Source organism: Cervus canadensis, chromosome 23, assembly GCF_019320065.1.
Source record: "Cervus canadensis isolate Bull #8, Minnesota chromosome 23, ASM1932006v1, whole genome shotgun sequence".
Classification (NCBI taxonomy): Eukaryota; Metazoa; Chordata; class Mammalia; order Artiodactyla; family Cervidae; genus Cervus; species Cervus canadensis.
Genome location: NC_057408.1, coordinates 25660142 through 25678667, shown reverse-complemented (window position 1 = coordinate 25678667; position 18526 = coordinate 25660142). Strand labels below are relative to the sequence as shown.

General features: G+C 42.2%; 1 protein-coding gene across 6 annotated transcripts; it reads right to left on the bottom strand.

Annotated features, from left to right (window-relative positions):
- Positions 1-517: 517 nt before the first annotated feature.
- On the bottom strand, positions 518-17398 carry DSEL (dermatan sulfate epimerase like). 6 transcript variants are annotated; one of them, XR_006264891.1, is made up of 4 exons: positions 17019-17398; positions 8666-16168; positions 3661-3796; positions 518-3126 (listed from the first exon to the last, which is right to left on the bottom strand). XR_006264891.1 is itself a non-coding variant. In XM_043443998.1 (3 exons), exon 2 carries the CDS (start codon positions 15268-15270, stop codon positions 11632-11634), a length of 3639 nt encoding a protein of 1212 aa, XP_043299933.1. In that variant the 5' UTR covers positions 15271-16168; positions 17019-17398; the 3' UTR covers positions 518-3796; positions 11623-11631. The 6 variants fall into 6 exon arrangements, 3 of the variants coding, with proteins under 3 accessions (XP_043299933.1, XP_043299934.1, XP_043299932.1); XR_006264892.1 differs by having other exon boundaries at positions 518-3796; positions 8666-8725; positions 11623-16168; XR_006264890.1 differs by having other exon boundaries at positions 518-3796.
- Between the last annotated feature and the right edge of the window lie 1128 nt (positions 17399-18526).

Genomic DNA, 18526 nt, shown 5'->3' with positions numbered 1-18526 from the left:
AGAAATAAGTCACACATACTCAGTATTAGGGAGAGAAAATACACGTGTGGGAGATGGATAATTAGAAATGCAAATTAGGTAATTTGCATTTTAAGGAAATTTAGCTCAATAAATGTGAAAAATTAAAAGAACAGTACAGATTCCTTAAAAACATAATTTGCCAAAATAGGCTTCAAAATAAATTCATGAGGTAAATAAAATAACCCTACAACCACCAAATAAAATTTTATATTTAGTTAAAGTGTTCCTACAAAGAAAACAGAATGCTCAGATAATTTTACAAATAAGTTCTAATAAACATTCTTGTATCAGGTCATTTCAATCCCATGCAAGCTCATCTAGAGAATATAAAAATAGAACATCATCAACTTACTTTGTGTGACAAGTTTGTTGACTTCAAAATTAGACAAGTATATCATGAGAAAATCACAATTACAAATGTTGATATAAACATCTTAATTATTAATAAGCTCAATTCAGCCACAAATATAAATAGAATAAATCATTCCCAGTCTGGTTTCATCATAGCAAGCCAAATTTGGTTTAATCTCAAAAGAAAAAAATGTTTTCACAAAATACATTGCATTAACAGATTAGGGCAAAGAAACATATGATTATCACAATAAATACAGCAAAAGCATGAATAAATCTCATCATGCATTGATGATAAAAAGGCAATTATCAACTGGCAATAGAAGGGAGTACCACATCCTGATAAAGGGAATCTATGAAATACACACAGCATCCATTCATTTGCTCAGTGGTGAAATGCACAATTACTCCATTCACATTAGAAACAGTACAAGAATATTCACATTGCCAGATCCAGTCAGTACTTTACAGGACGTCCTAACAAATCCAGTAAGAACATTAAAAAATTATAAAATTAAAAGGAAGGAAATGTATTCTATCAATTACAGATTACAAAATCATCTCATATAAGTATTTCAAAAAAATTTACAGGTAAATTATTAAATTAGTAAGTTCCCTGATACAATATAAATACACAAAAGTCAACTGTATTTTCTACATACTACCATCAGTTAGGACATATCATTAAACATAAATATGATCCACTGTAATATATAAAGTGCTCATACTTAAATCTATCAAAGGATTAACAAACGTTATATAAAAGGAGAGATATACATGCTTATGAATTGGGATTAATTAAAGAGGTCAATTCTCTCAAAATTGATGTAACGCATTTACAATAACATGTATTGTTCTTTGTTTGCTTGCTTTGAGGATCTATGCAAACTAATTCTAAAATGCATATGGAAGAACAAAGTCTTAAGAAATAGAAAAAAGAAAATAAGAAGACTTGCCTTGCCAGATTTCAAGGCCAACAAAAAGACTGCAGTAATTAAGACAGTGCAGTATTGTCATCGGGTAATCAAATTTGCCAGTGGAGTACAGTAGAGAACTCAGAAATCAGCTCACACAAAATGTAAGGACTTGATATGCAGTGGAAATGGCATTGAAGATTAGTGGAAGGGAGAGGGTACTGAACCCTTTCAGTCTAGGACAGCAGGTTATTCATACAGGGAAAAAAAAAACACCTCAGAATGGATTTAACAATTAATGTAAAGCAGATTAAATGGAGAGGGAAATGGCAACTCAGTCCAGTATTCTTGCCTGGGAAATCCCAGGAAATTTCATGAACAGAGTTGCCTAGTGGGCTACAGTCCCCAGGATCCCAAAGAGTCGGACTTGACTGACCAACTAAATACGCAGATTAAGTATTTAAATATAAAAGGCAAAATGTGTGGCAGGGAGACTCTAAAATAAGCTCTCCATCTCCTGGTAGTGCTCTCCTTGTGGAAACCCTTTCCCCTGGGTGTAGGGGTAAGGGGACCTCAGACTAGCTTCTAACCAAAACTGCCTGGGTGTCGCTTCCAAGATGATGATAGCGTGTTAGCAGTTTCTCTATAGATTCTCTCATCCTGACTTCATGAAGTTAACTGCCAATGGAGAAGCTCACATGGCAAGTGATTCAAGGTCTCCTGCCAACAGGCAGAAAAGAACTGAGGCTTTTAGTCCAATAGCCCACAAAGAATGCAGTCTTGCCAACAATCACATGAGCTGGGAAGTGGGTGCTTCTCAGATGAGATCCCAGTCCCAGCAACGTCACTGCAGCCACATGTACGAGCAGACTGACCAAGTTCAGCCAGGCATGGATTCCCGACCCACGGAAACTGTGAGACAATGAATGTGTGCTGTTCTAAGCCGTTACACGTGTGGTAATATTGCTTGGCAGCAATTGATAATGATAGGAAAATACAGGAGAACTTTTTCAGTGCCAAGACACTAAGATTCTTTGATAAGATGTAAAAAAGTATAAGTAATAAAGAGAAATTATTTGTAAACATATTTTGTCTACATTCAAATTAAGAACACCTGCATATCAAAATGTCATAAAAGTCATAGTACAAAGATCATAAAAATATAAGCCAAGAAGTTATTCACAGCAAGTATAACCAAAAAAGGGTTAGTACTATTAACATACAGTAAATGTCAATGAATCAATGAGAAAAAAATGAATGCCATGGGAAAATGGAACAAAGACAGGAGCATGATTTCTTTTCACAAAAGAAGAAACACAAATGGGAAAAATAAGGAATACTGTGTGTGTGTGTACACTAGTGCATGTGCTGCACATGTGTTCTATGTTACTAACAGAACTGAAAAAAAAATAGCACTCTTTTATCCCACTAGACAGAAAAATATTTAAAAGTATGAAAATGCCAAGTACAGGAGAAGCTGTGGAGCAACACAAGCTTTTCAACAATTGCTAGAGTGTCAACTTGTACAAACAATCTGTGAAAATAATAATTTGGTATCAAGAATACTTGAGGATGCGCTTTAAGCCCTCAATATATACACTAGGCTGCAGTGTGGCTGGGTGGGAAGGTTTCTGGGTACCGAAAAAAAAAACACAATGACAAAATTCTTGCATTAACATATGTGCATTATATAGCATATATAAAGTTTTATGTGTAATGCTTAAAATTATAAAAATTAAAAATATTCCCCAAATCCAACAAGATGAAAGATTAACAAAGTATGCTTTCTGGACAGTAGTCTATACTGGAACCCATCATGTTGGAAATAAGTGCTCTCTACCTACAAACATCAACATGCATTAGACAAAATTTTGAGTGAAGAAAAGCAAGCTGTGTAAGAATGTATGCAGTATGTTACTGGTTTACATAATGTATAAAAACATGCAAAAATGCACAATGTGTTGATAAATATAGAGACATATGTGGTGGAGCTATAAAGAGCACAGGAATGGTAAACACAAAATCTAGGATAGTTGTTACCTCTGGGGTCGCTGGTAAGGGCAGGAGGATGCGGTAATGGAAGGTCAGAGGTATAGGCTCTGTACCACAGGGTAGGGTGTGAGTATAGGAGTTCTGACTCAGTCCCAGCTCTGGTCACAGAGACTTATCAGTATCAGAGAAGAGGGCTTCTGATAGGGTCAGCACATCTTTTCAGTGTCCACATACTAGCATAACCTATCCATCATACCTACAGTTGGAGAAGTGGGGGCAGCAGGCCTGACATGTGCAAGGCTCAGCAAAACAGCGCCTTCTGTTTGCAGATGGTGAGCCTCAGCCAGGGTTTGGATGGTAGTATCCAGGGAAAACCACTCACAGAAGAGGAACTCCTGTCCTCAGTGGGATGAACCCTGTGATCGTAGGTGTGTGGCAGAGGCACGTGCTGTCCCGGGCTCCTTGCTAGAAGGCTGAGGTTCCAACTGGAGGCTCTGGAACTGCTCCTGGGTTGTGATCTACAGCCACAGAAGAGAAAGAACATCCATACTTACAAAGCAGCAGGCAGATGATAACGTATTGTAGAACTTAACCCTGAGCCAAAGAATGTGTGTGAAGGATGTGGGCATTAAGTGTTCTGTAAAGAGATCATTTTCTATTCATAAAACCATTTGTTACATACGGTGTCAAGGTATATAATCATGACATGTGTAACTTGGATATGCTACCTCAGATTGTTGTTGCTTAGTTGCTAAGTCGTGTCTGACTCTTTTGCAACCCTATGGGCTGTGGCCAAACAGGGTCCTCAGTCCATGGGATTTCCCAGGCAAGAATGCTGGAGTGGGTTGCCATTTCCTTCTCTAAAGGATCGTCCTAACCCAGGGACTGAACCTGCATCTCCTGCATTAGCAGCCACCAGGTCGGTCCTCACTTATTCCATCATAGCCAGTGGAGTAAATGTCATGTTCACACATAGTCTTCCAACACTCCCAGCTTTTAAGCATATTTCATAATAAATAAATGAAAACATTAAAATAGGAAAAATACATTGATTATGATGCATAAGATCACAATAATGTATCCACTGAATGAAGGTATGAACATAAAATTATGATAAATGTTATACAAATAGCTCTTGTAACATGATATAAAACTTTAAGTAATAGCATCATACTTAAATTCAATAGGCTTCCTTGATGGCTCAGAGGGTAAATAATTCTGCTGCAGTGCAAGAGACATAAGAGACACAGGTTCGATCTCTGGGTCGGGAAGATCCCATGGAGGAGGAAATGTCAACCCCCTCCAGTACTCTTGCCTGAAAAATCCCCTGGACAGAGGAGCCTGTCGGCTACAGTCCATGGGGTTGCAAAGAATTAGACACAACTGGGCAACTAAACATAAACTTAAAAGAGTCTCTATCTTCATAAAACTCAGAAGGAAATACAATATTCTCTGTAATAACTCAAACCATGACTCTAGAAATAAAGCACTGAAGTAAGTGAAAATTTGAATGACTTTTTCTTAAAATGTGAACATGAAAAAAGCTCCAAATTATTTCCAAATTAATATATTAATTGCATACTTGTGATTTTACATGTTTTTACAACTCAGTTGATATATGAAACATTAAAATAAGTGTCTAACTGGTCTATATGCCAACTATGTAGGCTCAACTGGGGACATTTTAATATTTTCTTCTTGGGAGAATGGTGCCTTCTGTTATATATGGGTTTGATAGAAAATGAATTGGAGGTGATCACAAAGAGGAAACAAGTATCATTCTATTAATTTTCACGTGTGACTTTATTTAATCCTTACATCAACTTGGGGGGAGTTTTACAGATGGGGAAATGGTGATTTCAAATTAAGAAAACTGCCCAACACCTCACAGTTGGTCATTATTTATTGACCTAGGGATTTGTATTCAAATTTTATCAAATTTCAAAGTTCATATAACATACAAAGTGCTGTTAATATAGCATTTTTAATAGAAATCTCCCTCTCCAAATTAACCAAGGAAATGGGAGAAAGGCATAAACATAGCTTGTGAAAAACCCATGAGTACAACATGTTGATTATACACAGAAAACCTTATACCTCATATGATAATGGAATCCTGCCAGATTTTCCTGTGGATGCCCAAGAAAGTCCTGGAACAGGAAATGGCAACCCACTCCAGTACTGCCTGGAGAATCCCATGGACAGAGGAGCCTGACAGGCAGTAGTCCATGGTGTTGCAAAGAGTCGGACACGACTGAGTGACTGACTGAGCATAAAAGCAAGTACCTTTTAGTAATGGGGGTTTTGTTCAATAATTATAAACTCAAAATTTATAGTTAATTTTGAGTAAAAGATAAAGTATAACTGAATGCATGTACATTTCAGTTTATTTTGGTCAATCTAAAGAAAACTAACACAAGTTCCTGGGCGCACATAAGCCCACTGTGAGTGTGATATGCTTGAGTTAACACTGAATTGGCCAGGACACCCAGGTTAATGTCTGGAATAAAAATGAAGAGCAGAACCCACCTATTTCACTGTGTAGGGTTAACTTTTATTAACTGTACTCTTTATATGCAGTTGTCTTTTCATGGGTGTTTTATGGAAGCAATTTCATCACTTTTTGGTTCTATTGTGTTCTTGTAAATCTCCCTTCAAAGTTTTGTGAAATACTGCATTAAGGCATCAAGTTAAAATGGCTCAACATAGTTTAAAAAGCCTTATTTTAAAATTCCAGAAACTTTAAACAAATATATAAAACAAAATTAATCTTTTGGAACATGGCAAAGAAATAAATGAATACTTAAAACAATAAATAAACACTAATAAAGTTGGGCAGTTATCTTTCATTGCAGTAGAACAAACTTTGGAAGCATTATTTCCATTATGCAATGAATAAGGTAAGAAGTGCCTTATGCATTGTCCGTAGAGGGATGTCAGATTTTAATGCAGGGATTAGACATTTCTGTGTTGTTCATTTACTCATGAAGTGAGAAAAGTAACAGTGATGGGAGCTGAATTAACTTCCAAAAGAATGGAGAGCACAATGGATGTTCTGTGTGTATGAATATCTGCTTCCTTAAATCACTGGGATCATGGTATATACTCCTTGCTTGGAAACAGCGAGGGAGACAGTATATAGGAAAACACCACACTACCTAGGAAGCTGTAAAACCTGACACTTAGATGAAATTCAACACCAGTGTTAATACCCTTGAAAGAAAAAATTCATTTCATCTCAAGAGTCACAGCAATACAGAAATAGTTTAAAGAAATAAGACAGAGCAACTGCAATGTACTATAGAAAGGATTTGCTCAGATTACAATCTATCCTTCTTTCTGAAGTTTTAGCTATAATAAGATTTCAAAGAGATTCTTAAATAGTTAATACAATAATGAGCTCAATTGTTAGAGGAACAGTTCTCCTTATGCACCTTACTTTGTGTTCAGATTTAGGTTCAGAGTTCCTTCCTTCCATTTGTCATTTCTTCCTTCACTCCTTCCCTTCCTTCTGACATTATTTCCATAGTAGGGACAAGAACAGTTTATTTTCCCCCCAAATGAATTACTTTTAAAGATATTTGGTTGACTGTCAGCTCCATAGGTTTTGTTCACTGCTGCCTTCTCAGGATTGGCCTCTGGCGGTAATCGCTACCAGCATGCCCTTCCTCTCCTTCTCCTCTGGATGAACTCCTACTAGCTCTGAAGTCTCTGGAGAGACCACCAGTTCTTCACAGGGCAGGCACAGAGTCAACTCATATTTTTTTGTCTTCTTTCCTCCTGCAAATCAATACCTTGATGGTAGATACCCCAAAACTACTGTGAATTGATAGCTGAACTGTAAACCTGCTCCAAATGCCTTCACAAAAACAGGTTCCCTGCAAAGAGAATATGGGCTTCAGATGCATCTGTAAAATCAACACCAGTGAATTGCTGTGAAGATTGTAACGATGTACATGAAAACCTTATAGTTCTGTGCAGCACATACTAATGTGCAGACTAATTTATAATAGATCCTTCTCTATCTTTAAAAACAAAAGTCTCCAATATACTGACCTTTGGCACCATCTATCTACTAGAATGACTCAAGGGACCTGCACTAACCTTCCTTTCATAGATCTCCTGCTCGAATGGAGATTCCACCAATGGTAGGAGGGGCAATTGTGGATGTTCTTGCTACTTAGTAAGTTAGGACAAAGTACAGAGAAGAGTGAAACGGACTGAAGGCAGGACTTAAAATTAACTTATAGGACTGGAGTCATGGCTTGTCCATCACTGAAGGGTGCAAGTTAAGTGGCTGAAATCATGGGACTGCGTTTCCCAACTCTGCTTTCTCAGCTCCAAACAAAATCCTAGCACAGGTACCCAAAGACCTAAAGAGAGGGCTATTATAAATTATCCCAACCATAGCCAAGTTGCTTTTAGCTTTTTATTAACAGAGGAGTCATGTTATACATATAGTTGGAATAATCTGGGCTATGATCTCCAGTTAGGGTTTTCTTCACCGTGTAACTGGTTAGACGTGAAAGAAAAATGAAAATGAAGAACAAAAGCAAGACACCCAGCTAAGGTTCGGAAGCCTTCTCCAAACCTATCTTTGGAAATGGAGCTAAACATGTTACTTGGACTAAACACAACAGAAGCTCATGTAAATTACAGCTCAAGCATTTACAAGTTAGCTAGAGAATGTGAGAATCTGTTTTAAGTTCCTCCCATTCTTTGTGCAAAATAAAAAATAAAAATCAGTCTAGTTCTTAAAATGTTATTTGAATTTTTATGCCAACATGAAGGGAAATAATACTAGTCAAGTAGGGAAAACACTGCCCTAGCAGCTATTTTTAGACATACTTTGGTCTATATTTAAACAAGCAGTAGATAGCCCACACATGTATATTAAATTCCTAGATCTGTCTTAGAATATTAGGCTTCCTTACCTCTGTAAGTGGTGTTATAACATATTGTCTTCTACTTACACTCTTCACTAGTGACATTTTTCTAATTATGATCAGAATTAAGTCAGATTTTAAAACCATTGTCCATGTTTACTTATAGATAACTGAATGAGATAGACTTTATATAGTAGCTCAGATGGTAAATCATCTGCCTGCAATGCAGGAGACCTGGATGATCCCTGGGTCGGGAAGATACCCTGGAGAAGGAAACGGCAACCCACTTCATTATCCTTGCCTGGAAAATTTCAAGAACAGAGGAGCCTGGCAAGCTTCAGTTCACGGAGTTGCAGTTACACACGACTGAGTGATTAATACACACAGCATCTATGATGATCCTAAACCAAATCACCAAAAACTCTGCTGATAAATGATGCCAATCAAAAGTCAATGGCAGACAGAAGGGGTGGCATTTTTACAAAAAGAAAAAAAACATACCTAGTGTGTGGAGTCTCTTCTTCAAATATGAAGGTACTAATGGCAGATCCTATCCCACACCTGGGAATTAGACATAAATAATTACCCCATTCCTGCCAGGCACATATAGTACTAATTATTCTGTTTATCCAAAAAGCGAATTAATCAAACATCTAATACTCAGGTTCTAGGCTCATTATGGAGGCGTTAGAGTGTATCTACCTAAAATTCATGCCTTTCAGGTTTCTATAGATTAAGTATAACCATAGACTTCTTTCTCCTAAGCAGGTTCTCCCATTTCCTTCCTTCCTGGAATTGTCATTACAGTAAATTCAGCTATGGATATGGCCTCTCTCATCCAAAGTGAGTAATTTGCATCATTTCTAACTTTTGAAAACTAGATCAACATTACCACCACCCTGTAGTTACTTTTTGTGTCAGCAAAAGTAACCCATTCTTTCAGAATTTCAATATGTAAACAGTATTATTTTAATAAATGCTTTTATTCCAATTGAGCCCAAGTTTGGGGAAATTAATGAAGGAAAGAATTATTTTTATGGAAAAAACTTTTTGTGTTTCCTTTGAAAATGTCACAAAGTCATCAGTGTTGCTTTATTTTTGTGACGATCAGAGTAGAAGTAAGTGTAGAGTCTGTTCACATTTTTCCTTGGATAACACTCTGGAAGTACAGGACCTTGGTGTTCTGAGATCATAATTGGGACGTTAAGGCAGTGGGTCCCAAGCATGAACAAGTCCTTGCATATACAATGGCTGGGCCAGCTTTCACCTATGTGTAACACTCCTCAGAAACAGAACCTGTGAACCTAAGGCGTCTCCTCCAGCAAACTTTCCCTTGGGTCAAAAGTAGACAAGGAAATTCACCCTGACCTTCCTAAGTGGTGAAAGATACCCTGTGAAGATCACCTTTAGTGCATCCCTTTCCTTATCTATTAGTAACGCATTCTCATCTTGTTCCCATATTCATTCACAGAACTGCTTTCTTTTTCATTTTCCGCATCTCTCCCCCAACTCCTACGCATACTCAACCTGGCTCTCTTCTGCCTGTGAGCATGTTTCTGTGCAAAGTTAAAGGCAAGGCAGTGGTCCAGAATCTGTGTTCTCTGCTGTTACCTGCACACATTGGTAATTCTTACCTTGATCGAACCTCATATTACTTTCAACCCAAAGCCTTTTTATTTGATATAAGATCACACATCCTGGGAATTGAAAGCAGACACTGAGACACTGACCAGTAATGGAAATGGTGTTATCATCCATGTAGAAATGTTACATGCATCGTGATAACCCTGAGATAGGAAGAATAATCTTCCTTGAGAATAACAGTGCGGATTTGAGTCTTTGGTTGCCCTCTCAACCTGTATTAATACAACAGGATTTTCATTCATTTTGACATTGTAGAGAGAAGGCAGGGAGAGCTACGCCAGGAAGTAGACGTGGGGAAGGAGAGGGTGGCTTTCCTACTGTAAGGGAAGGAAAATGACAGTCTGGTTAGCTTCAGCTGGAATGTAACATACCCACAGCTTGATCACCCTGGAGGCACATTTTGACATAACAACAAACTACTGAGAAAGAGCCACTTTTATCTAGGTCAGAATGACAGAATCCCAAGTGTTAGTGCCTGGGGGGTGAGAGGGGTGGTGTGAAAATACAGTTTGAAACATCAGGAAGAAGACTGCAGTCTACAGAGAGTTGCATCAAGTCTCCACACTGCCTCATCATTTTCATCCAGTTCACTGTAACTGCTCCACTGGTCTCTAATGGCATCGCATTTTGATTTCAGCGTCTATCAAAATAAAACGAACCATGTGTTCTGACGACGACATTTATAATAAGATGCAGATGGTAAAGGAAACAGATGCCTCTGACATCATCTGCCATTGGCCTTCAACTTCTGCAGACACCAGCAGTCTGGAGACTCATTCAAAGGGACGCAGGATAAGTCAGGCAGTTTTCCAATTCTGTTTCCAGTCTAAAAAACACTGGCAGCAGCAGCACTGCTTTGACTCATAGAGTGATAATTCCACAACGAGAAATCTGATTCTAAGGCGGTCAGGCTTTGATACAAAATTAATCATCAGGACAGGGGAGAAGAAAATCCCCACAAATATCAGAGTTTGGCCATTAGTAACTACTGACTGTTCTGCGTGAGTGGCAGAAAGGACAGGGTGGGAGTGGTGATGGTGAACAGCTGCAGTTTCAAGGAAGCAAGAAGGAGAGGGCTTTAAAGAGACAAGAGGGCCTAAAATACCCTACCAGCCCTTGGCATCCACTGTTCCAAAACTGATTCCTTATGACTTTTAAGTAAAACACTTTAAGGAGGATTTTCAGGTCACTGTTTCTTACCTCAAAAGAAAGAAAAAAAAAAAAAAGTCCATTCTGTATTTCCATCTGTATTTTCCAGAAGGGATCTGATAATTCCGATAGGAGCTTTCACCATTTCCCCAGTGATATCTGTGAACATTCTACACAGTAAAAGGATTTGTGCGTATGTGTGGCGTGCAAGATAAATGTGTTGGGACACCTTCTAAAAAAGATAAGAAACTTTTGTACTTCGTCTTGAAAGCAAGAGGCGCTTGGGTAAAGCAGTAACTGCCAGGCTTTCAGCAGTGCATGAGGCTCTGGGCTAGATCAGCTGAGCTACAGATGAAGCGGAGAGTTAGACAAAAACCTTTAAAATCCTCCTATCTCCCCTGACCATGGTAATATAACTTCATCTACACCTCCGTGGCACAAACATCTGAGCAGAAAAAAATTCAGAAACAAAGGCAAGGAAAGTGGTGACATAAATATAAATCCTGCTAGGCCAAATACAGTGCTTATTTTTAAAATAATCTCTCTCTGCATGTAACGAATTGATCACAAACACACACACAAATACACACAGTACAAGAATAAACAAACTTCTAATTCATATCCACAAATTGGGTTGGAAAGTATTAGTGCAAATCTCTGCTGACCTGCAGCACTCAGTCCATAAACTTTGGGTATCCTAGACGATCCATCAGCGTCCAGCAGATGTTCTCAATTAGTTTAATTTCATCCTTCGGCAAGTTTCGTTTCCAAACGTTAGTATTAGCAGGTGATATCTCCCCTTCGTAGGGAAGGTAGAAAAGGTTCGTGGAGGTGGCAAACAATATTTGGTTTAAAGTAGCAGGAGATAAAGGAATCCCAAGGAAGGCAAAAATCCTTTCTGTGGTTTTCTGAGGGAAATGCACAAGATCTTCAAACTTGATCAGCTGGTAGCTGGTGGGCAGCAGGTCTGCATTTATCCTCAGGGCAGCGGCCGTGTTTGCCAGCCACGCGTGGGCCAGCAGTGAGACTGGGTGAGGTCTGGATGCCAACAGTTCCTTCCTCAGCAATTCATACTCGACAGCATAGCCTGAGTTCAAGGTACAATGGCCTGCACTTCCCTCCGTTTTAAACAGCTTAGCTAAGTGCTCCTGTACATTCTTCAAAGAGTAAAGGCTAGGTTTACTACTGTACAGCATGGAATAAACCCACGCCCGAGGGTCCCTCACCACGTACAAGGCCCTCATGGAGGCTCCCAACACCTCGTGAAAGAAATGCAGCTTTAAGGTCCAGCTCCCGCTGCCCAGGCTGAGCACCGGCCGCGCGCTGGGGTAGTGGACCAGGTGTCTCCGCAGAGTCCGGACGTATTCAGCATCTCTGTCAAAGGCGCCTTTCATTCTGCTTCTTTGCTCTGCCAGAGACTCTCTCCTTTTCAACTTCCTTTTCTTGTCTTTATTCATGGTAAAATACTGGGCCAGTTTCCCCCTACTGGGTTCGTGCAGATGGATGTTCTGCAAGTGGAGTTTCGTGTCTCGGACCAAGGACTGCAGCCAGCCTCGGAGTAAACGGAAACGCACGCCGTGGACGTCCGATGCTGTCCATTCACAGGCGTCCACAAAAGAGTCGATTTCCAATTCCGTTTCCGGGATGTCAATGTAGGCTGTGGGGACCCGGATATAGAGGAAGTCACTGCTGTTGAAGAAGAGTTGTTTGAGAATCTCGGCTCCGGAACCAGGAAGTGAGGTAATGATGACGTCTGGCGGGTCTGCGCGCTGGCCTCCCGCGGCCGGCACCTGCGCGCTCACCTCAGTCTCCGGCCTCGCCCACTTGGCACAGATGGGCTGAGTGCAAGTGCTCCACACGTCCAGCAGCTCAACGGACCACAAGGCAATAACAAGGATGAGGATCCATCGCATAAGCTTTCTAAAAGAAAGGTAAAACCGCCACTGAAAAGTTAAGATCACCAGGCCGATGCACAAAATCAACCCAACTGCTACATTAAATTTAAATCCAAAGGGGAAAATAACTCTATCACGTCTTACAGGCTTTACTATTGCCTCAGCACCCAAACCAAAGCGGGTTACTTGGGCCTGATCAGCCACAGTGGCAAAGCCGCCAAATCCCAGGTAGTCAAACCTTGTCTTCAAGTTCTGGTAGTCGGTCACGATCGAAACAACATGGTCGGTGTTATTGACATTGAGAGAAAGCTGAAGTCCAGAATTGGAGTTATCAATAAATCTGCAGCTGGAAACATTGACGTATGGCCCATAGAAGACATATGCGATTCTTGTGATTGCGGATTCCATCTGAAACGTAACATTGACAAACTGAGTCCACCGTTTCTTAAATTCAGCGGCTTGCTCTGCTTCCTGTATACTAGCAAGAGGGCTACTGCCACGATGATCAAACCAAAACATCTTGTAGTGAGCATCCCACACGTCCATCAAGGCGCCATTATACCTGTTCATGAATCTATACGGGATGTACTTAAAATCAATATCCAGATTATGGAAGAAGGCACTGACAGATTTTATTGGGGAATCTTCTTGCTTCTCGACATGATCAACAACTAGCAGAGTCTGAGAGTTTAAGAGAAGCAAAGCCCGATACACACTTTTCAGCTTCATTGCTGAAGAGTAGGCCGACACGGCTTCCCCACTCACAAATATCATGTCCCCGTGCTGAGAGGCAGTAATGATTTCCCCGGCCGCATCACCAACCTCCTCGCTGGTCCACTTGAGCCACTGTGCACATTCTCCCAGCTGACCTTCCCAGGGCTTATTACACTGGCTCGTGGGTGACGGCGCGAACACCAGCACATTGTTTAGGTGGCTCAACTTGGGTCCATAGAGAGCTTCGGAAACAAACACCTGCCCGTTGGGGGCAAAGGTAAATGAGTTCTGATCCGGATGTTCATGTCCAGGGTTGAAGCTCCTCCACCCATCAATCCAGGAGTATGGCTGGAAGTGAACTATGTCATACACAGCACGCCCTCCTAGCTTCCCAGACTTAAAAGACACAAAGGTATTGGTCTGTGTATTTGGCAGCCCGGCCCCATAAGTGACCACACCCCAGTTAGGGAACATGTGCAATTTTGCAGTGCCATATTCCGCAGGAGGCTGTGGGGTAAGCTGGGGGTCATACCAGATGTATTCAGTGTGAAGGGTACTCCACCTCTGGGCAGTGGAGGGAACCATGGGTCCATCTTTAGGTCGGTGCCTTCTGATTTGCTGAGCTAACCAATTCCCAGCTCCATTCTTTAAGACAAATTTATCCAAAAAAACTAACTGGCTCTCAGGACCATAAAACCAGTTATAATTGGAATCTGCTATCCCCACAGTCCTTTGGAAGCCTGGCAAAAGGGTGGAATAATAGAACCAAAAGTGCATCTTTAACCAGTTGTTATCCAAGTTGTTGATATTAAAGTGACGCTGGGCCAGAAAAACATATTGTGTGACTGATTTAGCTGTGTAGCTTCCATAGGCCACACCTTCATCCAAAGAGCCATCAACAATGTGATTCAACAGAAACATGGTCTTTTCCATCACATCTACTACAACCTGTTTCCACAGATTTACCTTAGTCGCTTTATCTACCCCAGTCACCAAAGCCCCGGTGAGCAGTGCTATCATGTTAGTAGCTTGGTGGTTGTGAAGAAGTTGTTTGCCCCAGGAGCGGACCTTAGAAAACTCATACATTTCCTCAGTAATAACCCATATTTTTTCTAGGTATCTCTGTCTCCGACGACCATCTAATAAATTATATAAAAAGTCAAAGGCAGTGGCAAAACCTGTTAGGGAATGGCCAACTGGAACCTCATCCCCTGGTGCATTCTCTACCAGCCAGTTTTTGTAGCCCACCATCCTATCCATGTATTCCAAGGCAAATTCAAAGGCAACTTTGTCTTCCGGGCACAGTAAACAGTACAGCGCTAAAGGAGGCAGATTGTTACCATAGATTTCATTCCACTTGGCAGCAAAATCAGCATGTTTGGGTGGAGGTAGGTAGTAAGTCGGGTTCGATAGCATAGCAGTCACTGCGCTTCTGATTGCTCTAAAAAGGTGCAAATGGGTCGTGCGAGACTTCTGTCTCATTGCTTGGATCTCTCCAGCATCAAAATACAAACGTGGATGAAGCATACTCTTCTTCGGTTTTTGATTGGGTCTGACATCTTGCACTCTTTGTGTCTTAAATGGATCTATGTCATCTGTGAAAACTGCCCAGTCAGAGTAATTGCTCACAGATTCCTCCAAAGTAGAGAAAGCAAACATCACTAATACTAAAAATAAGCAATGTCCTGTAAACATTAACGCCATGATCCATCGGGGAGCTCCTTTCCTCAGGCATACATGTCAAATGCAGTGCTCAATGTGCTTCCCATCTGCTGAGTATAAAACATACATTTAAGGCCTTGATAAAACAAAGACTGTAAATTGTATGTGCTGTGAAATCCTGCTGACATTCAGCTCATTCAAAGTATAGTTGCCAAAAAGAGAAACCTTACACTGTGAATCTGCCTCCCTGATGCAGTGTTGCTTCCAATAAAACTTCAAAGAATGTTAAAGCCTCTGATTTTCTCATGTCACATAGAAAACAGGAGTGGAAATAGTCAAGAATACTATGAATTCACAATTTACTTCTTTGACAGAAATCTACCTAACATGAAGAGTCAAAAACCCCACATTGTAATAATTAAAAAAAAAAAAAAAGCACTCCAAAATCCAAATTAAGAAGTCATTCCTGGTGCAGGAAACCATCACTGGTGATAAGATCATCATACCGGTCTGATGCTTTTGTGTGCTCTCAAAGAAGTTGATGAAGTACTGAAATCCTTGGAGCAGACTGGGTTGTTACTCCGCTCAGCTTTTTACACTTCTGGCTGTGAGAATTTTTTTTCTTCCTCCATTTTTGGGAGAAAAACATCCTCAGCAAGTGTTCAAAGTCCTACTTGGTTTTAAAACACTCCGGATTCCTGCCCTCATTTCCAAACTGTCTTGTTCAGGCTTACTTACTCATCGGCCTATTATGACCCATCTGAGAAAGCATATTCTCATCTTCTTTTAACAAAGCTTCATCTGTATGTACAACTATGAAAATCTAATCTTTGCAACCACCTAGGTACTTCTTTTCCAATCATGAAGTAACGGCCAACTGGGAAAGAAAACTCCCCTTTCACCAACAGTGACGTCTCTTTTCCGTTCCTTTTTCATGACACTGGAAAAACAAAACAGAAATTTTGTTCTGGGGGACAAAACAAAACAGAAATTCTCTGAGGCTACAGGTATGCTGGGACATAAACGGAAGATTTCAACGTTCTACCATCTCCTGATAGAAATTTTAGAATGACAATAAGATCTGTTATTTAATACAATCGAAGTTACACTAAATGATTCCTTTTTCTCATACTTTTCAAGGCACATATTAGGATAACAATGGTGGTAGAAGACAAGCGGCTACAAGATGCAACTTTCCCAAGAGTATTTATTTTAACGGCGGCTTGCTTTCGTAATTTAAAATGTTTTTACTCAAATACAGTCAAGAGAAGATTGAGTGCCGCCGTCATTCTTGTTTTGATCACGGAAGACTCAGACAAAAACCCAAAGTTGAAAGGACCATTTTATGATTCTTGATGAGGGTTTAGCTTTCAAGGGCTCAAGGTGTCTTTGCCAGAGGAACTATAATACTAAGCGCAGTCACTTTTCTCGAAGAAGAAATCATGACAATGTGTGGGAGACAAGAACGCCGGTTCTGCTCCAGTCTCCCTCCCGAAAAGCCTTGTTTTCCATCCTTACAAGAAGCCGCCAGAGGGAGCTCAGACCCAACCCCGGACTCAAGGAGCAGCTTCGCGGCTGCCCGTCTGGGTTCCGAAGAACCTCACCAAGTTTCAGTCTTGGACAAGTCTCCTCTCTGTGGGAAACACGAATGCTAGGAGTTTCCTGCTCCGCCTGTTGCATTTTGTGATTCGCTTCCTACGAACATGCCCGCTCCATCCTCCGCTCCTCATCCCCGACCCCTGGCAAGTGGTCTGGGGACAAGAGACCCCTCAATGGCCAAGTCCGCTTACCTCTGCAGATCTGGACGGGGTCTCTCCGGGTGGCGGTGGGCCCCGATGAGACGCAGGCGGAGAGTTGGAAAACACTGCTCTGCGTGGGACCCGGGCGGCCCGGACCCCGCAGGGCTCCAGACGCCCCCGGTACGGCGCCCCCGGCGCTCCAACAGGCTGAGGCCCCGCGCCCGTGCCCCGCCCGGCGCCGCGCGGACACGCCCGCCCTCTGGGAGCGCCGGACGCCCCCGGGCAGCCCGGGACCGTGGAAGGCAGATGTGCGCGCGCCGGGCACTCTCGGGGACGCCGTGTCCGGCGAGGCGCTGGCGTGCCTAGAACGCGAAGCCGCCGCGGCTGCTAGTGCTCAGTGCCAGCTCCGGCCGCGCGGCCCGGGGAGGGCGAGAGACGGCGACGCGGGCCCGGGGCGGGGCGGGAACGGCCGGGGGCGGGGCCGGGGCGGGGCCTCGGATCCTGGGAGGGCGAGGAGGGTGGTGGGCGGGGCGGGGAGGACGTGGGCGGGGCCTCGGGCTGAGGGAGAGTGAGCATCGGCGACGCCGGAGACGGGTCGGGGGCGGGGCTAGAAGGAGATGGGGCGGGGCCGAGGGCGGGGCCGACCGCCCCCGGGATCTGAACCCGAGGGCCCTCCGAGTGCGCGTGTTCCCGGCTGCCGTGGCGGCGCGCGCTCCCGGAGCGGCGGAGCCAGAGAAGGAGGGTGGGATGGATTTGGGAGTGCGAGGGTCCGAGGACCTCTCCCTGCCGGCCGAGTCCCGCTGCTGTTACCTCTTTGGTTGTGGGGAAAGGGCCGACCTCACAGGGCTAGGAATGGGAGAAAGATAGAGGAGGTTCTGGGCCGGATTACAAACGATGGGGGAAGCGGGGATGGGCGGGGTGACGCCGTGGGGTGTCTGGGATCGGCCTTCAGGAAGAGCAAGGGCTGAGGAGAGGAATGTGCGGCAGCGGGGCTGGAGTTGCTGTCATTTAGAAATGCAAAATCAATTTACCGTATTAATACAAGATGGACTTCAGGAGCACAGATGCTAAAGATCAGGGGAAGACAAAAAAGACTAATCAGCCTTATTGATTGCAATAATTTCTCTGGCAGTGTAAATATGGAAAGGTATGTGACAAGCAGGTGGAAGGAACCTCTTTCTTATTCAAGAAATGAAACCTGCAGTTCAGTAAAGACCCACAGGCAGCGAAGACTGTGTGACTCAGTTACTGTGACGCGTGTGTGCAATTCCAGACTTTAGAAATCGTCAGGCAGCTGTAATTCCTGTGGTACTAGACATATGGAACCTCTCACTAACATCTGAGATTACACTTGGACATGAGTCAACCTGAGTCTGCTGTCTAATATAGTGAAATACCAGTTGTTGCAAATAAACAAACTCAACCCCGTTGGGGACTGGTGATGCCTTCAATTTCCTCCTACTCCATTCCATTTTGGTAGAAAGGGACAGATATGTGTACTAAAAAATGAGTGTCTTGCTCTGATCACTTCCTGGTAAAACCAAACAGTAGACTGTTGC